The following is a 24,282-nucleotide window of genomic DNA, read 5'->3' as shown; positions in this document are numbered from 1 at the left end:
AAAGATTAAAATTTATTCATGAGTTCTCTATGGCAATCATTCTCTAGATATTATAATTATTAAGTTATTATTATAATAGATAATAAATAAAAAACATTGTTGGTCGCTTACAATAATTAGTTTAATACTTCAACGCCCCGCTTACATCCACAATGGATCGAAATTGTTTCCAGTCGTTTGGATAAAAATGCGGGATTCCTAATTTCTTAATACATAATTATAATAACTATCTATTTTAAAAAGCCGCTTAGTATATACAACACAATTTATTTTCGATTTCTTCTATGAGACTTATCTTAATCATTAATCACAATATTAGCCCGTTTCCAAAGAATTTTCAAGTATCAAGTTTGAACTGTCACAGATCAATAAAAGAGTAAATCGACTTTCAGGCTTGTCTATGAATCTTAGGTTGCGTATAAAATCTAAAAAATATCAGTATATTAGTAGAGAAATTGTCGTTTGACAATTAACACATTTTTTCATACCGTTTTAAAAATGATCGCGTCACGCCCATTGAGAATAAAATACATGTAAATTTTTCGTTTAAGTTTTCTAAGTTGTTATTCTTTTCATATGTAGAAAAAGTGTTATTAATAACAGGTTTTTGATTACTACTATGTATCTGGTATTTGAAATTAAGAAAATATCTTTTCAAAAAGGAAAGATTGTGTAAAGATAATGTGGTGTATATTAAACAAGATATGGATGAAGATGTTTTTTATCTATATTATTTATAGAATCTATTTAAACTTTGAAAACCGCTTTGGATACGGGCTTAGCCCGTAATCTAGGACGTTGATTAAACTTAAATCTAAACAATCTAGCTGCCCTTTTTTAACATGAAGACAATGACCGAGATAATATTGTGACTTGAGATACGAATTAGAATACGGGCCATAGATCTTTATATTCTTCTAACGCTATGTACTTAATCTATGTTCAAGCAAACTGTACAACGTCATAAAATTATCCTATTCTATAGTCTAGTATGAGTTGACAATTTACATAAAAGTTTTCAAAAATCTTGAAAAACATGGTGTCACTTGTCTAGTGTATATGTAGTTAATGAAGATTACATATTAAGGAAATTATATTGATTAATATTATAAGATAATACAATAATTTGCCGAGACGCAAATTTAATTGATTAAGAATTCGAGACATTTAAATAAAATTGAAAATGTAAAAACGTAGTACAGAGAAAAATGTCTCTAAATCCAAACAAATAATAAATAGTGAATTAACAAAAAGCGCGCGAAACACCAAACGCCATGTTTTTCTTTTTAAACTCTTTACTTTTTGGCATTAAACTGAAGGATTCGAGGTTATAAAAACATCAAAAATAATAGGATTTTTCTATCAACTCATACTAAACATGGCAACAATATGCAGTTAACATTCTAGAATAAGTACCTATTCTATAACACCACCACTGTTTAGGAATGTGTTCTTTGCAATTTCGAATAATTGAGCGGACATTTTGTCACTGGTTTCTTTAACCATTTTCGTAAAATGCCCTTCGGGGTTGCACAATAGTTTGTATGGATAGTCAAATTCAACAAGTCGTCCTGCGTCCATCACCATGACGCGATCGGAGTCCATTATGGTATTAAGCCGATGAGCGACGGTTAATACTGTGCAGTCTGCGAACTTTTTCCTAATCGTCTTCTGTATGAATTCATCGGTTCTAAAAAAAAGTTTTACGTTAATGTTGTTGTGGCTTGGTTCTGAGGTGGAATTCGCTATTAATGTCAAAATTACAAATTGAAGTGAAGTCATTTGAGTGGTTACTACGCCAATAGATGGCGCATTACATAATTTTAGTTTAAAATAGTTTTAAGAATGTTCCTTAACCAGACAAAAAAGGCATACGATACATTTAAACTTCTAACAACGAGGCGAAAATCTGTAAAGGAGGCAAACAAGATGGAGTCGGTCTGGCCCGGCATGAATATTGTAAATATTATTACCGATTTAGCCGGGGACTCGCGCAACACAAATGAAATATGATTTTATTATACACAACTATCTTTTTAGTAAGAAGTTTTGATAACAACTATAAATAACTTAACAGTTCTTATTATGACATCATGACAATTAATATGACATTTAGAGGCCAAATTTTATATGTGCGATACTTTTTATAATTAAAGTGCTGAAACCTTCGTTGTAAATGAACGATTTGTATATTTTATTTATAAGAAAATATGAGATGGAAAATAGGCCTTGAGCACTATGGGGAGTAAACAAAAAACCTTCTAACAGCGATACTATCAAAGATTTGAATAATTAGTTTCTATTCCTTGCGATCTCGACAGCGCTACGGACATAGAGGACATCAGGACACAATCCAGAATCGGTATCACTGTCACCATTAGAAGTTATACAGCAAGGGTGCTGTCCCACTAAATTCAATTTTTATGAATTATGGGCCTTATTTCTCAGTGTTAAGGTTTTTTTGCAACGAAAAAAAAATTTAATTTGAATTGTTTTAAATACAAACAAGTAACTATAAACTTTTTTTACAGGTGGGCAAGGCTCACCAGATGTTATGTGAAAGCCACAGGGCTCGCACGTGCCGTCTTTTTAAGAATTGATACGCTCTTTTCTTGAATACTCTAAGTCGCAGGATCTAACTTACTTTGGATCAACATTAGCTGTAGCCTCGTCGAGTACGAGGATTCTGTTCCCTCGCAAAATGGCTCGCGCGAGGCAAACCAATTGTCTCTGACCGAGTGAGAAGTTAGATCCACCTTCTGACACTTTGAAGTCCAATGATGGAATTGCAGCTTTCAGGTCAACCTTAAATTGTTAATGATATATTTGTTATTGTAATAATGTCATTGATAAATTGTATTTATACATTTTCTCAATCGTATTAATTAAAAAAGAACATATAAAATTGATACAGTATACTACACGAATACTGTTACTGTTATGATAAATTTTATATTGGTGTACAGCATGGTGCAATTTGTGGTCCAACTTTTCACCTAAGATTCATAAAAGGGGAATATTTATTCATTAAAAACAATTCATTATGCGTAAGATTTGGGAACCCTTTCATGTAAAAAAATACCTGTGTCCGGGTTCACAGATTCTATAACAAAGTCAATAATTAATTAAATAACATTTTTTTTTGTTTTTGCAGTTGCAAGTTTGATTTTTTTAACTGTTTGCAATATTTTCTCCCATGTTTTTTCAAAAGCATCACGTACGCATTAAACGCGTGAGTGATTGAGTGTGAGTGTGGGAGCGTGTGAGCGAATGAGTGAGTGTAATGAGTTAACATGTTAGGTCTCAGAGGTATCTTCAACTCTGCGTAAAGTGTGTTCATAAGCCGGATTGCCTTTTTTCGGATTGATGCCGGGTTTATTCACACCCTATTTAATTTTTTTTTAAATGTAGTCTGCTGATTATATATTATATGTAAGATTATTCTCAATTATTGACAGTGAGGAGAAATAGGTGATTCTAAGATTTGTAACTGGACATTGTATCAAATTAAGTTTGTACAGTTTACTACACGACTACTATTAGATTGCAATATTCCAGATACTTCTTACGTTTTACGTTCACTATTTAATGTGCGTATATCTAAGACAGATTAAAACTTACAGCTTCCAAAGCCCGCCATAAATGCTCATCGTCATAACAATCAAATGGATCCAAGTTGTATCGAATCGTTGCAGAAAACAGAACAGGTTCTTGAGGAATGATAGAAATTTTAGATCGCAGCTCCTATAACAATTAATAATAACAAATATAAGTTTTTTTTTAGATTGGTTTACAGCAAGGTGTAAAACGCGCTCCCACTTTTCATCTATGATTCATAAAAGGAAAACATTAATGTACCAAATGGTTCATAAATATTTCCCTTTTATAAGTTTTGACAGTGAAAATATTAGAATAGATTTTGAGATGAAACATATTTTGTCTCCGAATTTCACAATTTTTTTGTATTGTTGGGAAATCAATTTACAGACCCCCACGCCGGGGAAACTTTTAAAAGTTACGCGGGGAGTGTGGGGGTCGGTCCGTGTGGTTCAATGGAACCCTAACCACTAAAACCCAACATCCCCATTTGTCCGCTATGGACGGGAGGAGCGGTTCCGAATTTTACGATAGACAACTTCAAGAGAGAACAACTTTTCTACGTGTTTCTCTCAAAATTTTAATTTTATTAAAATATTTAAAGAGTGCTTTTATTGTTAACTATTGTTCAAATTGCATGACAAATATAACAGAATATGTTCATGCTATATTTAGTGACTAAGCAAGATTCAGAGACAAGTTTAAAAGCGAACCTGTCATAATCATTAGACAGATGGGTTACGTCATACTTGAATAATTCGTGCATCTTTGCTTCATATCCAAACAAATGCCATCCAAAATTTAAAATTATAAAAAAAGGATTTATTGTTTAGAGGGGCAAGAGTAATTGCAGCCCATAGACACCAATTTTGGTGCCTAAGTCACCGGCCATATCATCCTTATGCTCTCTTTAAAAAAAAATTGGAGGTACCAGGAAAGACCTCCATCGATGCCACTGTTAGCTAGTGCGCAAAAGAAAATGCTCAGTGAAACCCCCCCCATCCATCAAGGTGGTCCAGATGAAATTTTGAGTTAATATGGCTTAACCCAAACAACTCTTCAGAACTCTTACCATAGTACACTCTGTAGAAAGTTTATTACGAATATATACTTAAAGTTTCTTTATCTAATATTAAGTATGAATACCTGTAGAGCTAAGTTTCCAGTATCCACGTCATCGATTAGAATCTCCCCTTCAACAATCGCAAGGCGGAATAAAGATGATATCAAAGAAGATTTTCCAGCACCCGTTCTTCCAACGATGCCCACCTGAAACGTTTTTGTTTATAATTTATTATATGACCATGGCACAAGTCTTTTGGTTTTTGCCAGTCTCCGCGAATGAGATGGCTATAAATACGCAGGAGTCGTTTTTAGTTAGATTATAAATATTGTAACAAAATATACTAGCGAACTGCTTATGCGATGGAACCTTGTCTCATTAAGAATGGACAGTTTTAAAAAAGTCACAATTCGTAGAAAATATTTATTTATTTAAATAATTTTACCGCCCGCATTTGAATCTAAAAGTCAGCAGCGTGTGTCAGGTACAGGCTGATCAACCACTTTCCTCTTAAAAAAATACGAATATATATTTAAAGGCTCTTTATGTAATTTGTTTATTTATTTATATCTGAGGCCCAGTCCTAAAAGTTACACTAAATTTTTACTTTTGAATAAGTGAACAATTGATTATACCTTCCAACCGCTCTCTAAAACCAAATTCAAATTCTTCAGAATTGGCAAATCTTCGGGAGTGTATTTCATGAAACAATTTCTAAATTGAATACGACCCTGAGATGGCCAGTCTTTCGGTGTTTCTTGAGCTGAAAATTGAAAAAAGTTTTTGTACCACACAAATATACAGAAAAAGATCGGTAAACACTCGTTCCGAGTAGAACAATTTGAACTATATTATATATTTTGAATAATATTTTAGTATTGACATTATGAAGTGACATTTCAAAGATATACATAATCTTTATACCTTTAAATGGATTATTATATGTATTTTTTATATTTTCAAAACAATATTTGTCTAATTTATAACCTAAATCTTATTATTCGTTAAATAGGATTCGTTAATTTCAAAGAATATACAAATAATGACAAGCGCGTTGCTTAGCAACCGATGGATTGGAGCGAAAATATAATTAAACTCTAAATTATTTGATGTTAAATTAAGCTTTTTGTGTTTTATTTTCCTTTTTTACCTTTTCGATAAGTGTTAGACTGCAACTATGTTATTATACCTTTTAATTATTAATTTATCCGCTACGGATTGTTGTTTTACCGCCATTGCGACGTTGCGATGACTTTTTGACGTAAACAAGTTGTTTATAGTTTAGTATTTTTTTATTATATATAAAACTTAAAGTAATAAACGCAAGTTATCTTGGTTCTTAATTAAATTTGTCTAATGCCTTCCACAGATTATTTATTATAAAAAAAACTCACTTCCTTTGTCCCATTGTGATTCCCTCTCAATATGTGTGTATTGTAGAATTCGCTCAACACTTGTCATCTGTGATATGACTTCAGCAGTCTGCCGGACACCAAATTGAAGCATTCCGGTTAGGATAAGGGTTTGTGATATAGCCAAACCCACGTTGCCAGAGAATATGGTTTCTGAAAAAAAAAACTCTTTGATATTTTTCTCTGTTACTAAAAAAAAATTAATATTACTTTTGAATTAAGAATTTTACAAGTCATTGTTTTTTTTGGTATTGCCATATTTGACATGCGTTGTTTTGATTTTTTAAAATTATGTAAATAATTATAAGTTTATAATAATAATACATAGTTTCAATCCGATTAAAAAGAGTTTTCTTTCATTGTGTAAAAGCTATGTTAACAAAAGACACTACTATTTGCGTTGTTTTTCCTAGTGTGTATATATTTATATTGCAGAAGAAAGATTTGAATTTTTGAATGAATTATCTGTTAGCATTGAACAGGCTCCAAAATTAGGATCTTATATTTTCCCTGATGAACATAGACTATAGAATATTTCTAAAAAGGTAAGAGATCCGTATGAAAACTTCGATAATGAAGATATCACCAAAGGTTTGGATATCCATAAAACTATATCTATATGTGGAAACTATTGACGATAGAGCGAAGCGATGTTAGTACTACAGTTTTATAGAAGACATCAATATCTACAAAAAAGGCGATATTAAATTCATTTTAAAAAAATACAGTCACGTGAAGGCCGGTATATATAATAATATTATATTATTCTAAACTAAACTTACTGCTGTCAATGACGAGGAAAGCGACAATGACAATGGCCAAATAGATGACACAAATGAAATCCAACCAGAAGCCAAGGGTGACGCCACTCGCAAGATAACTACTCCATGTGGACGTGTGGATATCCTGGAAAGAATAATAATAATAATCCAAATTGCTTCAGTGTTTCATAGAACTGGATACTAAGTGACTTTTAATTAATTGTCTCTTGACTGACTTAATATCATAGCCTTATTTAATATGTACAAATAAAATATCAAATGTTTTAATTAAATACGTTAAGTCGTGATACTATACGTCAAAGTCAGTGAAACGAAAAGCTTCTGAACGCTTGATTGATCACGTGTTAATCCTCGCCTGCGCAGAAGCGAGGCGGCGGGAGAGTGACTTGTCGATCGCGTGATTGGTAAATCAGTTGACATTTGTGTCCCGCGCTCACTTGCCCCACTAACTTGTTTAATGCTCAAGAAGTTTGCCGGTATCTGTACGCAGATGAGTATGTAGTTGGCAACGCAAAAATTTAAAACGCGGCTCAAACAGTGATAGCAACTCCTACAGAATATTTTAGAACCAACTACAAATACCCCGAAAGATCTATTAAAAACCGGTAAATTTTGTAATACACTCAGAATGCGAGGTAATTTCAAATATGAATCTAAATACATTCAAGTAGCATACATCTTCGAGTGGATATTTATATAGCTTATTGATATTTCAGTTATAGCCATGCTTGGAGTTTGTATTTGGTTTAGTTTGGATCTAGGCTGTCATAAATTTGGAAGGGAATCCTTCAAGTAGGCAGCACTGGGATTTTAAATGGCCGTCCATCTTTGATTTACGAAAATAATTGAAATAAACTAAAATAAAATGTAAATCCACAGCACGTGGCGTTTAAGTAATATCTAGAGAAATCTACAGGAAATTTTTATTAAGCGTTTAATAACACTGCTTACAGTCAGGAAGATCTCTTGTTTTCGTGTTTGGACTGGACATTCGCTAATTCATTAATTGAAAAGGTATTTCCTTTTCAACATACTCGACCCGTGATAAATGGTCTTCTATGCATTCATTTGCTTACCTGGAACCGATCGAATTCTTGTATCAGCCTTTGTTGAGCGCCTGATGACCTGATAGTACTGATGCCGTTCAGGGTGGCTGACATATGAGAGAATACAGGACTACGAGCTGAAAGGAAATATATTGTAATTAGTGAAGAAAATTAACAATTTTTGGTTATTAATATTATTGCTAGTATTAAGGTCATTCTTTCCCAGAAACACGATTTTATTATATCCCCGCAAACTTCGTTTCTCCTTAATGTGATTTTATTACCTCTTTAGAACATTTACGGTTTTCACGGTTTTTCGGAATGAAAAGTTTTTACGGTTATCTATGATATTTTTCTATATACCTCAGTGTGCAAGTCATAAGTTTTCAATTAACAAATAAAAAATAGGGGTTGATCGTAGAGGGGCGAAAGGGGGTTGTTGGTATTTATGTATGCTATAGCATAAAAGTTAAAACAAAAGTTTTTGTCTAATTCGGTCCAGCCATTTCGGAGGAGTTTCTTACAAACACAGTGACACAAGAATTTTATATACTATACTCTGATTTTTAATTCGTAGAATTCTGACAGCTATCATTTTTTGACATGTAACAGATAACAAACCATTTTCGTTGGGCACATTTTTCAATTTCAGTTCGAGTCCGAACATCTTAGTCTATACATACATTTGATTTGTTAATGTATCCATTTTATTTAGTGCAGTGCACCACATTAAAAATAGTTTTACGGCGATTTATAACCTCCCTTTTCATTACTAACAGTAAAAAACGCGACGTGCCAGCAAACTTTTTTTTTAAACCTTGAATTAGTAGGCAGTGATGCCAGCTAAAGAATTCGTGATATTTTTGTATCAGGCCACTTGAGTGAGTGAATATTGAGATTTACCTTTTTGTATGAAAAACATAGACAATATGTGGCATTTTATTTTCTATTGCCGTCAAATTTTCTCTTCTTTAGTAGCAAAACTTACGAAATATTAGAGTATAGATAAAATAGCGCGATAGCTGGATTGCCCTTATATGGGTCTTTGCAATGATTGAACCTTTTAATAATATATATATGGAGTCATGATTGTCGGAATAAAAAAATGATTATTTTTAAACCTACTTCAAAGAAGGAGGTTATAAGTTGGACCTGTATGTATGTGCCAGTGTTTGATTTAGATATTTCAGTATAATTTAGCCTTTTTTGACGTAGCACACACAGTTTGACTGTATGTGCTATGTGCTATGTGTATGTATTTATTTTCTATCTAAAGTTGCAATATTTGTACATAATAATATAGTTATCTGCTGCTTTGTTTTATGTAACACCACGCACCTATTTTATATTAGTATAGTAGTTTTTTTGTTCTAGGTACATGGTATTCACATAATCAAATCAATGTATAGAAATTATTGTAAAAACTATTTTAAGAGTAAGTTTGGAGGTTCTTACCCGTTGTTCTCCATGAAACTACATTAAGGTAAGGCTAGTATTTTTTTAAATAATTTTACTTGTAATTTTGAAGTACAAAAGTCTTTTTAATAGGCCTAATTGAAATAAAGGATTTGAGTTGACTTCAAACGCGTGTAACATGGCCCAAATTACCAATCTAGTCTTGACCGTTGGACTAAAAGCTTCACGGTTTTAAAGCTCCAGAAACGTGATAATTGAGGTTCTAATGCGGTCTTAGTTTCATCAAAATCGATACAGTGATTTGAAATATGGATACATTTCTGATATTTAGTTAAATTAATTATATCGTCATTACTAAGAGTATAATTTTGAAGAAAGTTAGTCTTTTTACTTCTCTTTGGTGAAAAGGACGTTTTTAGTGCATATATTAGGTATAATTTACTGACTTGTCCCTTCCAGTCGCTTAATAGACTGCGCTGACTTCAAATATATTTGCAGAATAGTATAGAATAGAAGGAGAATGATTGTGGTTGGTAGAAGCGTCCAGACCAGTGCAGCAGCATTCAAAGCCAATATGCTGAACATCACGAGGTAGATTTGAATGCATTCCAAAAGGAACCGTGGTAGCAATTCGTCTAAAGCACCGATGTCCTTTGAGAAACGATTGAGGATTCGTCCTGAAATAAATAAATATATTAACAGTATTGACGTAGTGGCTTTAGCGTGTGACTCTCATCCCTGATGTCATAGGTTCTTTTAACTTTCATTCTATGTGCACATTTAACATTCGCTCGAACGGAGAAGGAAAACATCGTGAGGAAAACGGCTTGCCATAGACCCAAAAAGGCTGATCATCTACTTGCCTATTGACGAATGATCATGAAACAGATACAGTAACCTGAGCCCAAGACCTAAAAAGGTTGCAGTGTCACCGATTTATTTTTAGCATCTTAATGGAATAATAATTTAAATTGATTAAGATACATAAAAACGGAAAATATATAGATAGAGCATTTTTTAAATTTGGAATATCTGGATCGAAGGACCAAAACGTTAAAGCAATGCATCACAGCTTTAACTAATGGAAACACAATAATAAGAATGCCTATAAAACAAAAGAATGATCTGCTATTTGATGGCAATAATAAATGCTTGGTGAAGGGAGGCAAGTGACTGGATATTCTTGGTACTAACTCCCAAGTGATTTTATAATGTGTGCCTTAGTAATAGTAACAATGACTTAAAGGTCTCGTTACCAGGCCATAAAATTAAAAAAAAAGTAAATAATGCGGGCAACGCTTTCAGCGAAGCGGAAGTGTAATTTAAAATACCTGATGAATTCGTGTCAAAGAACCGCATGACACCACGCAGCATGGAATGGAACATGTCGTTATGAAGGTTTCTTGATGATGTCATGCACACTTTGAAGAACATGAACGCTCTGGCCGTTATGAAGAAGATGCAGCAGATTATCAATGCCGTGTATATATATAGGTACTGTGAGGTGTCCAAAGGTCCGATGTAAGCATGGATGTCCAAATCTGTAATTAAAAAAAAAATATTTCTACAGTTTTTCTAGTAGAAGAACGGATTGTGTTAAAATGATTTTAAATATGAATAGAACCGTGTATCTATGAAAAAATTGTCTTTGGCGATGATGATGTCATGAAATCCATGAAAACATGAGTATCCGATATTTGAAATTCGGTTGTTACATTAGATTTTAACTTAGTTACAATCTGACAGATGACATTTAACATCTACTAGTTTGACGTCCATTGACGCACCGTTGTTTAGACGTTTAGTTCACTTTTCACTTTCATGTTTAGAATAGTGAAAGTAAATCGTAAATCCTTCTAATAATTACAATAATGTAATCGGAACAGAAAAAAGGTTTTACGAATGTTTTTGAAAACATTAATACTATATTATACTTTAAGGTTATCTTATTGACATAACAAATGGTACTTACGTATCAATGTTCGTTCCTCTATAATAATAATAAAAATTGTATGCTTATAAATATATTATGCCGCAGTAATGGCGCTAGTGCCAGCTGTCATTGTCATTATATGTCACAGAGATCTATCGGCCTTACATTAACAACGTATAAACGGTTTTAAATTTGGACATCTAGTAATATTAGCAAAAACCGAATAAACCACAAAAACTAACGGCTATAAAATATGAATAAAAAACATTACTCACTTGGTTCAGCTTCGATTCCTGTAAAATAACTCGTGAAAGTGAAGGTGCTGTTTGGTGGTACCACGACGGTGCTGTAATCATCCGTGCCGTTCGACTCTCTTTCTTTTTGGCGCGTCACTTCGTTTGTCCTAAAAATATATAAAAAGATAAAGATGGCGCAGTCTCGGTTGTGTATAATATTAGTATAACTTTGATTATTTCCAGAAATTGACGTTTCGAGAGCTCTACAAGTGACTGCCCTCACGTTGACTGACAAGTTTAAGACATGCAACGTCACGCTTATAAACTAAGAAAGCATGAGTGAGCAAAATGTACAGGCTTGGCTCGGACATTGATTAAGGCGCTGAATCTCATCTTCTATCTGTTAACTTCCCATAAAATAATAAGTTTGTTTATCTATCTTTATTTTATAGCTATGGTAGAAGCTTATGTCAGTTCTCATTAATAGTAGTCTGTGCATCCATGTATACCTCGAATAATATAATACCAAACACTACGAGTGCTATTGAATACGTTTTAAAAACTAATTCAGATTATTAATTTGTGACTATACATAATTAGACTATACATATTGTTTTTCAACTCCGTTAAGGCTTTAAAAATTCAAATAAAACATTCATAATTTCAAGAAACCGCCAAAACGCTTCTCTAAACAAGATGGCGTCGTATCATTTGTATTTTCACCACACTGTTATAAACACCTTATTTATTTCAGATTATGTTTACTCACATTGCCAGAAGGCAAGTGCGTTGCCGGCCTTACAAGAATTGGTACGATTTTTCCGTGAAGGATCCCAAGTCTAATTACTTCGGAAATACTTCAGTGGGCTGCTGGTTCCACATAGTGGTGGTGCGCGGCAAAAACTGCCTTAGAAAATGCTCAGTTGTGGAACAACGGTATTTTGTATTTTACGACGACTTGACGACCGATAGAGAAACTCAGCTCAGCTGCAGGTTAATACCTCTCCCCATTGTAAATGCGGTAGAAGATGCAGAGAGACCCAACATCGCTACGCAACGCCAAGGCATCAAGCCGCACTGAAAGTGATTGGTCGTCGACGATTCGAATCGCTCTTCGTTGAACACGGTCAAGTGGAAGAAGCTGGTACTGGGGAGCTCCCGCGCACAGGTGAGAACAGTATTCCATGTGGGGCTGAATTTGCATTTTATTTATAACTAGTAAGAAATATTCTTACCAAACTGTCACCCAGTAGTCGCAAAGCGTTGCTGACAATTGGCCTATCAGCAGAAGAATAACCATGAAGAGGAGTCTCCCTGTTTTGCCACCAGCACGAAGGTAGGCCCCATACACATGCCAACCCATCGAACCAGATTCTCTTTCTTCCTCTTCCATCTCTTGCGCTGGCATTTCAGCGGTAGACTCAGCCAAAGATGGCCGTCTTGTTGTTGATAACTTAAGGGAAACATTATAAAATATAAAAAAAATATTACATCTGATATTATATTAATTAAAAAGTGAGATTTGATACGTAAAATAATTTAAAGTAAAAAATAAGTTAATTTTACAAAACAATTTCGAAAGCTTGGTCCTTATGCCACGTGTACCTTCAACGCTGGCAGTATTTCCTCGCTGTATTGGGATACTTATTCGTTAAGGAAAGCCTATCACCAGGCGCAAACTTAAATCTTTAATGAATTTATGAAGTGTTAAATAATTAAATGAAGACTTACCCTGGCCGAAGTCCTCCGGGACATCGGTGGAGGCTTCTCCACTTCCGGCTTATCGTCTTCTTGGACAGAGGACAGCAATTTGGCGAAATCTTTACCGGATTGCATAAGCTCACTGTATGTTCCCTTTGCATCAATAGATCCCTTAAAAACAAATATTTTTGTTTAACGATAGTTGGAATACATTTTTCTAACACTCCGCTCGTATAGGAAAAAATCGCGAACATCGACTGTGAATAGAAATTCAGAGTCGAGATGGTCACCAGGTCATAAGACACCTTATTTAATTGGACTTAATAGAGCCGAGTTCGCGCTAAGTTTGGACTCTGAGGCTGAAATTCCGAAACAAGTCTTAGCCCTAACGTTCGAGCGAATATTAAATGCGCACATAGAAAGAAAGTCCATTGTTGCACAGCCGGGGATGAGAGTCGCACACTGAAGCCACTAGGCTAACACTGCTCAACTGATAGTAATTATAATAAATTAACAGATCTGACAGACCAATGTCTGAACGTAATATCAATCATTTTCGATTTCACTTAAGCACAAAAACATCATCAAAATCCGTCCAGCCGTTTAGGATTTTAATTACGAACACATGTACAGAATATTTATATATATACCAGCTGTTTATTTGGTGTAAAGATAAATAACTTAGATACCGACGGCAGCGTCATCTGCCGGGCTGATGTGTGAAGCAAAACCATCCATGGTGCCACCCCAAACGCTTACAAAACAATTCGTTCAAATCGGTCCACAGATTTAAGAGGAGTTCAGTGATATACACACGGTAAGTAGAATTATATACATATATATATATAAAGATAATCCAGTGGTGCTGGAAATCTAAATAGTTTAAGCTTTAGACTGCATCTGTATCTTTGACAATAGAGATAAATCAAATTAATATATTTTAAAACCCGATTAAGCGCCATCTAGCGGCACCATGTGAACGTAAAAACGCCACTGACCACGCGGTATTTTTGTATTTAATTTAGTAAACAAAATGATTTTTGCTATATCACAAAAAACTTTATAAGTACGTATTTTTCCGTTTCCGTCACTATCTTTAAATATTATTTTGTGATAAATTTGCCAAGTATATTCTTAAGTAGCACTCCAGCTCAAGTATTTGATAATTACATTATTCATAATGACGATGTAGTCGGCAGCTTTGAGATAGTGCAGCTGATGAGTGACCAGAATTCTTGTGGTGTGACGAAGGTAACCATTAATGCATTCGTCAAATAGCTGACGCCCAACGTGTGAGTCGACAGCGGAGAGCGGGTCATCCAGGAGATAGATGTCAGCCTGTGAATAAAGATTATATTATAAAGAAAGCCTTTTTATTTCTTGCAAAAGAACAAAGTAAACTATTTATCACAATATTATAAATATAGTTAATATATAAAAAGAAAAGAAAAGTTGTCAAAAGTTTCCCCCCCACAAGTAGATACATTAAACTTATTTTAATGACGTTAAATAAATAATAATAAATTGTCTATTTGCAAAGAATATTATCAATCTGAATAAAGATACATTCAGATTGATACATTATAAAAATTAGCGCAAAAGCCTTCAGGTCAGTCAGTGGTTAGACTCGATAAGGATCCTTGCTTCAGGTTGGAGAAACAGAACATTGTTCCACCACAGTGGCTAATTTAAGTGGGCGTATAACGTAAATGTAAGTGGCGATTTCATTTATGAGTCCTGGTCTTTGGACTAAGTACCTCAATCATCAAGGACTTCATATGTATTCACAGAAAATTTGATATGTAATTGCCTGGAAGTAAAAAGGTTAAGCAGAAATATGCATGTATTACTTGTCTATATACAGCCCTCGCCAAGTTGATACGGGCTCTTTGCCCTCCAGACAGAGACGCACCCCTCTCCCCAACCAGGGTCTGGTCTCCGTGAGGGAACTGTTGGAAGTCTTTCTGAAGAGCACACACTCGTACAACCTGCAAAAATGTGAATAAATTTATGAATACACTGACCAGAAATAAATAAAAGGAAGTAATACGGGAGGCATAAAGAAATTTTTTTATTTTCTATTTTAAATTTTTGGGCTATTGCAATAAATTAGTGTGTAAACTTATTATATATATTGGTTAGTAAATAAACATTAACACAAGAAAGATATGCAATCATTAAACTTAACTACGTACCTCTTTATATTTTTTCGCATTGTAAGGTAGTCCAAACAAAATGTTTTGTCTGACGGTAGCAACGAACAACCAAGGCTCCTGGCAGGCATATGATAGAGGACCACAAAGGAACACGCGACCGCTGGTCGAACGTAATTCATTTAGCAGCAATTGTAAGATTGAACTCTGAAAGAAGAACAGTATTAGCAAAATAAACTCTAACTTTCTAAGTACTTGGAATTGGGTTTCAATTCACTGTATCTGTATTTATGTAATAGGAGGCAAATGGGCAGGAGGATCACCTGATGTTAAGTGATCCCGCACGTGCATTGCCGACCTTTTAAGACTTAGCTCGCAGTTGTCTTGAAGGACTCTAAGTCGAATTGGTACGGAAATTATTCAGTGGGCAGCTGGTTCCACATAGTAGTGTTGCGCGACAAAAACTTTTGTATTTTGTAGTCTACCTTAACGTCTAGTGCAGAAACTCAGCTACCGGTATTAGTCTGAACAACTCCTCTCAACACTCTCCTTGGTACATTGTAAAAGGTTTCATAATTTTTTTTTGACATTCCTTGAAAGAGCTAAACGTATCGCAGTCAATACAGGTCAGATCACATATACAGGTAGTCCTAGTATCATACTTCTGAAGACTTACATAATGCAGATACATCTAAGTTACAAAACTCACCTTTCCAGCTCCAACAGAGCCGATGATGGCACAGAGTTTTCCTTTAGGGATGCTTATATTGATGTTTCGTAATGTAACAGTGTCATCAATCCAATTTGCGCAGACGTCATGCATCTGTATACCGATATCCGAATTGGCTGGCACCAGGCTTGATTGAGACTTCAGTCCCCTCTCATTGCAATCAAAACCTGATAAAAACACAGTATTACCTTATAACCAATTCTATTCTCAGCCCTATCGAAGTTAACACCTCGGTTGTGCTTGATATTTACGCGTTAACTAAATCCTCGGCACCTAAGAAGTGCCCATGTGGGGCAGCAGGGGTCCATGCATTCAAAAGAAGCTATGGTGGTTCATCCCTGCAAGAAGTGGACCAGATATCTCCTAGCTATTTCTTAAAAGCAACGGTCCGGTCTGAGCAGGATACTTGCTGTGTCAAGTATCCTCTAACGATGTGCGTGGAGTAGCGGACGTAACCGCCTCATTGCAAGTCGGGAAGCATGTAAGGCTCGACTGTTACCGCATCCTGGGGCGATTGTTGGTGGTGCCTTCTGGGTCACGAAATCGCGAGTCCCACATAACCCTATACTGGTTCTTGCAGAACCCTACATTGAATTGGTTCGAAAATATTTCAGTTGGCAGAAGTGGTGCGCGGCAAAACTGCCTAAGAAATTATAGGGTATAATTTGGTGTACTGCCTTGACGTCCGATGATGAAATTCATCTGCAGGTATTAATCCTAACAACTCATATGAACACTCTCCATGGTAAATGCGATAGAGAGGTAAAACTTTCAAGTTTGTCACTAGGTGGCGCTATTATCAACGTACCTGGGTTATAAATACCGTCTTCGTCAATTTTCTTGAAGGTGTTCGCGCATAAGTCCAGTTCACTCAGTGTTTTAATTTTCTTGTTTTCTACCCTTTGGACTAGTTTCGCGATATCCACTCCCGCAACGCTACGTAAGTCTTCTCTTTCATCTGTTATTGTACAAATGATTTTAGTATATTTTTAAATGGCTATGGTTATTGGCTATTACTAGTTATTAGTGTGTTATGTGTAAAGCCAGCGTCAAGGTTGCATAGAAGTGGAAAAAAGATAAATATATAACTTTTAATTAAAATAGTTTTGTTATTTACACGAATACACACAATATGTTGATGTGTTTTTTTATTCCTATATGGTAATTACGTCAGTTGAATTAAAAATAATTATAATATATTTGTTAATAAACGAAAATAAGTTTAACTCGAAACATTTAAACATCTGTAGAATTTGTTAGTTAAAGCAATTTTTATTAATATCACCATATGATTAATATGGTCTAATTAATATTATGACAGTTACCGTTTTGCGTGGGCATGAGAAATTAACTCGGTCCCTGGAGCCGTCATTGACATAGATATATGTTATGTTTAGTAGTTATCACATGCAAAGCCACTATAAGGGTTAATACGTACGGTAAGAATTACAGTATTGTTAAAAAGGAAATTATTTTTCATTCAAAGTTTAGGATAAATAGATCCCTCCACCTACATACATCAGAATTACAGATACAATATACCCATTATTATCTATGTTAATCACAGTGACATTAGTAACACGACAGCTGTAATCTATCTGTGGACGTTCACAAGATTCAAAACCAGAACAATTTAGAATGTCAAAATCGTACCCAATAATAAAAGATCTTCAATTCGTCGAATGGAGGTATAAGACTCCAGTAACATTGATAAGCTTTGAGGCAACATGATAGCTACTGAACTTTGAAGGATGTTGAACATTTGAGCCAACGGGAAAGCCTGTGAAAGCCACAAGGTCATTATGTATCTACTGTGAAGTATACTATTTCATTTAGACAATTGACCGTGTGACAGAATATGCCTGCTTCTTCTGAGGAACATACTCCAGCTCCACTCCCTGGCGGTCCAATTAACACAACACTTGCAACAACAGTAGCTGATTTTTTAAATAAATACTAATCAAATTCTGCATCCTGTTGCTGACTTGTGATCAGAATGAGTTGCAGTTGTTGTGATAAGAGGCTGGTTTAAAATTATTGGTAAACAGTATGAAAAGCTAATATAAGCGTAAATTTTCTTCAACCGCTCATGCAAGGCGAGTCAACGTGCAAGCTATAGAAAGAAAGATAAGAACGAGAGTCTCTGTAATAATTAGGACTCTTCAGGATTAAGCTAGCGTTTCATGCGCATGACCCAGATATAATTCGAGATCTCCAGGTCTCACATACCCAGAAGCATGAACGCCTCAAGGCGCTGGACTGAAATCAGCGCCTCTGCCAAGAACGATACAGCGTTCGACATAATTATCGATAGAGTGCCTTGCAGTGTATTGTAGAATTGTGCCAGAGGAAATACCTGGAAATCAGATTATTGAAATATTCTCTTTACTCACCGACGAAGCTTTGTCAAGTGGTGGTAAGCGATGAATGTGATACTTACGATGTCAGCGGTAACTTGGAAACCGAATAGAGAGTAGGACAGGAGGGTTATGTAGAGGGTTAATCTTTCAGTGAAGACCATGAAGCTGAGGTAGACCCCGCGAAGGTATGATGCAGATGTGATGCTATTGATCTCGTTCTTTCGGGCCAAAGCTACGACTTGTTCAAACGGTTTCTCCCACGCGTACATTTTGATGACCTAAAACATTCATTTTTTTATTACGCAGAAGGCAATCGAGCAGGCACCTGCAACGCCGGGGGCTAGCAGGTGTGTAGCTGACCTTTCAGACAATAGTACACTCTTTTCTTGAAGGCTATGCATTCATAAATGTTTCTTTACTTTACAATCTTTGATCTTGGTATCTAGTTTTTTTCTGACGCATGCTGTCAACTTTTCAGGTCTAGGGCATGCCAATTTTCTCCTTCCTTGATTTGATTCCGTTGATTTCCTTCTACTAGCAAGTGTTAAATGCGCGCTTTGAAAGAAAAGTCGTTGGTGCACAACGCAACATGGACGCATGGACAGAGTCTCGCGCTCAAACCAGGCCAACACTGCTATTTTGATATCATTTATGATTTAATAGGCAAAGCTCGCGTCTGATTTGTATGTCCTAGGTTCGCTTTCAGGGAAAATGATAGCTTTGTATAGATAACGCTAAACCCTTAGTTAAAATCTCATTAGGTAAACGAATGGTTGTTTAAAGTTCATTATTTCAGTGTGGCTTCTATAATGTAAGGCAATTGAAATCAATTATTTTTCTATTGCGAGTTTAGCCTCTATATACAAAAACAGTATCTGTTAAAATCGTAATTTCAGTATTCCGTGTAATACTGTTTATTAAAGAAGGCACTTCTTTATATACCTGCATTCCGTTGATGATTTCGTCCATGATTCGTACACGCTCGTCAGTTTTGCATGCAGTTTTCATTCTCAAATGAGCAGCTAATTTACTCATGTAAGCTGAAAATATATACAAAAATATTTGTAAGCATAACTAGATATTTTCAACAGTTAATATTAACGTTTAAATCTTAATATTATTAAATAAATGGTAATGATTTCACAAATGTCACCTAAAATGTGGCTAAGAGTCCGGCTCGAAGTACCAAAAGTAGAACGTGAATGTATGACATTATATATATACTTTTAACTTTGGAATAAACAGATCGACCGATTTTGTGTCTTGGATTGCAACTAATGATCGTGGTAAATTTCATTTAAAAAATCTTTTGCCATCTTTTTCTCGTAACATAAACATTAACCTCCTCTGTATGTTAATGCAGTAATGCTTGGTATAAAAATACCGCATAAAACCGTTATACCATTTCTATATATCTATTTGACTTGCATGATAATCATCGTCACATTTATAAACATGAGTTTCAATACCTTTAAGTAATAATTTATTAGCAATTTAGCAAAAATCTAAATTGGTTTAATTACAATAATTAACTGCTTCATACGATGAGGAGCTGGATGTAATGGCAACCATAACTTTGCCAAAATTCTTGGCCATCGAAATAAGTGAGAGAGTTGCTAGATCTTCTCGATGCGCTTGATTTGAGAGCTGGCAGTAAATTGAAATGTTAAGAACTTTTTACTGACGTTCAAAACTGTATATACTATATGATAATTTCAATATATAAAATTAAAAAGACGTAGTGACAAGCATATGAAAGGAAATGGTTAGGTGGTTTGGATTAACGGATGAAGGAGAAGCGGCTTTTAAAAAGGATATACTATGCACCATGGATGGTGAAGCCGAGTTGGGTAGGGCTTGTTACACCTGGACCAAATTCAGGATTACTAGAGAAGGGACAAGTTAAAAGTACCCATAGCGAGCAATGGAAAGTGGAAGTGAGAGAGGAAACTCTCTGTCTATCCCTTCGGGAAAGGTAGGAATATGGAAAAAACTTGAGTTGTATACATACATTGAACAGGAATTGTCTGCAATACGATTCCAATGACACCAACAATTGCAGCAAATCCGATCTTCAGATAAATAAGGTAACACACGAGGACAACTTGCAATGGCAGAAGCCAGATGAAGTGTGTGTATATGAAGGCATAATCGAAGCGGTTCACGTCGTTTGATAGAAGATTCACCACTTGACCGGCTGTTGTTTGGGCTAAGGCACCAGAGCTCATACGCATCACCTGGAAAAGGAGTTGTTCGGATTAATAACTGTAACTGGGTTTCATCGCCAAGGCAGAATACGAAATTCCACCCGTATCACCTCGACGTCCGTCGTTCCACAACTGACGGTTTTTTAAGGCAATTTATGCCACGTACCACCACTACGTGGAACCAGTGGAATACATGTATTTCCAAATCAATTTTCCTTAGGGTCCTACAGGGAAAGAGCGTACCAATTCTTAAAAAGCCGGCAACGCACTTGCAAGCCTTCTGGCAATGTGAGTGTCTATAGCCAGCGGTATCACTTAACATTAGGTGAGCCTCCTGCCCTTTTGCCCCTTTTTAAAAGAAATATATTCGTTTTACATCGATTTCTGGCACATTCTAATGATAATTTAGACTGGGACGCTCGATACTTGATCATACACAATTATAGAAAACGCCATTTTAAAATATGAAAAATAATGTGTGCGAGTGTAATTTGTATAAAACTGTGTAAGTGTTATAGAATAAAATAATAATTAATTAATAAAAAACCGATAATTTAATGTTGAATCACAGTTCTCTTTTATTTATTTACAGCCCATGCATGGCCAAATTCTAACCAAAAATAACATAAAGCTAAAATAAAATATAATTAAGCTATTTAAAAAATTGACAGTAATTATCGTAAATCATTTTTACCCCCATACGCTTCACAATTAGGTCGCTCTCCTGTGAAGAGTCGAGAAACAAAAAGAGCAGCGATAGTAACCGAGGAATGGGAGCTTGTTGACGCTGGATAGTGTGAGCCGAATGCACAGCAAAAAGGTTATGTTTCCGGCAGCGGTAATAAACAATTGTCCTGAACGTACAGTCTTATCCTCCCAGCAAGCATGCACTTTACGTTTCGTTTTTAATAACGCTTAAACCAAGTTTGATTACAGCTAAATCTCTACGAAGTTCTAATGAATATTTCCCTAAATCCCCATCAAGAATTTAGTAGGGTAGGTAAGGAAAAAAATGTACCTTCTTTTATACAAATTTCTAAGGAACTTTTAATCATATCCCCACAATACTTTTCATAAGAGGACCATATGAGGCGTTCTTGCCTATTAAGGCTATATTGTCTATGTGTTTTGTTTTATAATATTTATTTGTTTTATTTATTAAAGAAATACATACATTATCCTTACAGACTATGCCAATACGATATTGTCGAGAAGCATTAAATAATATCATCAAATACGTATATAATATTAAACACATAATTTACACAATATCGCTACTGTGAATTCACTCTGCGAACAAATATATCGATAATCTATGCCTCCGCCGTCGCACAAATCCCGTAGGTACAAAGAAACCCAGTTCTTGGAGCACACTTGGGTTGCTACTACACCCTTCAAGACTTTCATTATATATTGTATGTTGCGTGTAAGATTACTAATTAATAAATGAGAATTAAAATAAACAATACGGACGTCTATATATAAAACTTATGGTAAATTTATAAATGGTTAATTAATGTTATATAAGATATAAAATATACTTAAAATTATCAAAAGATATTCCATTTAAAAATAGGGTTATTAACCCCGAAAGGTATTATTTCGGTGGGTACTGTACCTTATGATAAGGTAGTACTTATCTAATATACTACATAAAAATAGATACATTATTATTCTGCTTTTACCTTTCTGTAAATGAGCGAGCAAGCCGCTATGCGAACTTTCATTCCGAATTGTTGAGTGGAGTAGGTGCCGTGATGGTTCAGAAATGCGACGAATAATGACATAAAGATGACAGCTGACGCGCAGTATATCGCCTGTTCATATGTCATAGTTGATCCTGGCTCCCAGTATGCCAACAACATACTCAATGCCACCGGTTGAAATGGTCTGAAAGATTAAAGAAACCCATTATAAATTTTCTTTATTTTTAATATTATATTTTACGTAATACGCGCCAATAATGTGTAAAATAAAATCATTTTAAAATTTCAGGGGGTAGTCGAGAAAAATTGGTACCTTTTAAAATTGATTTAAAAAATAGAAAAAGATATTAAACAACATTAAATCTATAACTTAGGTTAAGATATATTTGTTTGTTTTTTCGTGATACGCGACAAATACTAAAAAATAATGTTTATCAGAGGGTAGTCATGAAAACGTGTAAGTAGTGTTATCCTTTATCCGTTAACCCATTAACCACTGCTTAAAATTCCTTAAAAAACTAACTAAAATGTGTATTATATTTTTTAAAATTATTGTTTTTATAAGCATGAGAATTACATAAGTCTACTATAGGGATATTCTTCTGAATTGTCATCTCATGATAAGTCCAGGTGAGGTTAATAAAAACGTTCCAACATTTGGTTGGACACGCCCTCGATGTTTTCTTACTGCTAAGAGAGACACCCCCTTAAAAGCCTCTTGAAACTCGTTAGTAACAATATAAATACGATAATGACATCGTTAATTATACTCCAGCCGTAATTATAGGATCATCAACCTTAAATGACTCAGAAATATAATAAAATATTGTAAAAGAAATTCATTTCCCTATATTTAAAATAATTTATGTGATAACTGTAATGAATAAGGAAAAGTTGAACGTCATAAACGCGTTGGTGTGCCCTTACAGTGATCATAATACTTGCAATCAAGAACAAAAAAAATTAAAGTGTTCGAAGAAATTTTTACTTTTAAAATGTGGCCAGTTCGTTAATGTTTGTGGTTTTGCTATAAAACCTACATAGTAGAACTTTCATTACAATTGACATTGAAACCGATGTTTTCGCGGGATTGCTCGCCCTTCATGTGGGCTAATACTTGGATATTATTGGCCTTTCTTTTTAGGTTTTAAATTTATGTATATGTTTCTTGATAATTGCAAGAAGGGGGTGTAAAAGGCGATCAGCTTCCTGTGCCTTACACACGCCGTCGACTTTTTGGGTCTATGGCAAGATGTTTTCCTTCACCGTTCGAGTGAGTTAAATGCGCAAATAGACAAAAAGTCTATAGGTGCACAGCCGGGGATCTAACCTACGACCAAATGGATGAGAGTCGCATGCTGAAGCCACTGGCTTAACACTGCTCCGGATATTATTAATATATATGCGAAGATATGACTAAGAAAGTATATAAAATCTCTTTTACAGTAATTACAGATAACATTTTTTTTTATTTCAATTGCATTCGAAAATTAAAATCTAATCTTATAACTGGCTGGCATTTATATAAAAATCTTACATTAAAAAAGTTATTAAAAATGTCCTATTATAGATTATTTTTTAAATGTATTCGAAAATTAAAACATTCATCACTTTGAATGGAAATTTACAATTATATAAAACCTACATGGTTTCATAACGAAAAAATTATTCATACAATTTCCACTAGATAAACCGTATCCTTGAAATTATTTGCGACAAATGTTCAGGAAATTGTAAACAGTTATTAGAGATAATGACAATGTATGTTTATTACTTGAGGATGAGCGCCTGTATCAGAAACATGATGCCGGAAGGTGCATAGCTGAGCCAGAATGTCTTGGTCATAGCGCGGAGGAGGGATGGCTTCCGTCCTTGCTTGTTCGCTAAGGCGATTTCTTCAAACCATTTCCTGTAATAAAAATATACTTTAATTAGTTTGC

General features: G+C 34.8%; 1 protein-coding gene across 2 annotated transcripts in view; it reads right to left on the bottom strand.

The window, feature by feature from the left end:
- Position 1: 1 nt before the first annotated feature.
- Positions 2-24,282, bottom strand: part of LOC123717902 (ATP-binding cassette sub-family C member 4-like) — a 46,984-nt gene continuing 22,703 nt past the window's right edge. The window contains exons 2-25 of one of the 2 annotated variants that reach the window (XM_045674158.1): positions 24,117-24,251; positions 22,322-22,526; positions 20,441-20,666; positions 19,372-19,469; positions 18,510-18,707; positions 18,299-18,425; positions 16,878-17,027; positions 16,049-16,236; positions 15,382-15,546; positions 15,037-15,174; positions 14,357-14,524; positions 13,217-13,357; positions 12,721-12,938; positions 11,525-11,652; positions 10,648-10,857; positions 9,763-9,993; positions 7,931-8,037; positions 6,855-6,978; positions 6,055-6,225; positions 5,296-5,423; positions 4,744-4,866; positions 3,622-3,744; positions 2,645-2,805; positions 2-1,690 (exon numbers count right to left, since the gene is read on the bottom strand). In XM_045674158.1, coding sequence (XP_045530114.1) covers positions 1,417-1,690; positions 2,645-2,805; positions 3,622-3,744; positions 4,744-4,866; positions 5,296-5,423; positions 6,055-6,225; positions 6,855-6,978; positions 7,931-8,037; positions 9,763-9,993; positions 10,648-10,857; positions 11,525-11,652; positions 12,721-12,938; positions 13,217-13,357; positions 14,357-14,524; positions 15,037-15,174; positions 15,382-15,546; positions 16,049-16,236; positions 16,878-17,027; positions 18,299-18,425; positions 18,510-18,707; positions 19,372-19,469; positions 20,441-20,666; positions 22,322-22,526; positions 24,117-24,251 — 3,937 coding nt within the window. In that variant the 3' untranslated portion in view covers positions 2-1,416. Of the gene's footprint in view, positions 1,691-2,644; positions 2,806-3,621; positions 3,745-4,743; positions 4,867-5,295; positions 5,424-6,054; positions 6,226-6,854; positions 6,979-7,930; positions 8,038-9,762; positions 9,994-10,647; positions 10,858-11,524; positions 11,653-12,720; positions 12,939-13,216; positions 13,358-14,356; positions 14,525-15,036; positions 15,175-15,381; positions 15,547-16,048; positions 16,237-16,877; positions 17,028-17,722; positions 17,850-18,298; positions 18,426-18,509; positions 18,708-19,371; positions 19,470-20,440; positions 20,667-22,321; positions 22,527-24,116; positions 24,252-24,282 lie in introns of both variants that reach the window. The other variant, XM_045674159.1, reaches the window with a different exon arrangement.

The sequence above is a fragment of the Pieris brassicae genome, chromosome 13 (genome assembly GCF_905147105.1).
Source record: "Pieris brassicae chromosome 13, ilPieBrab1.1, whole genome shotgun sequence".
NCBI lineage: Eukaryota > Metazoa > Arthropoda > Insecta > Lepidoptera > Pieridae > Pieris > Pieris brassicae.
The sequence above is the reverse complement of the archived record's forward strand: the minus strand, read 5'-3'. Positions and strand labels throughout refer to the sequence as shown.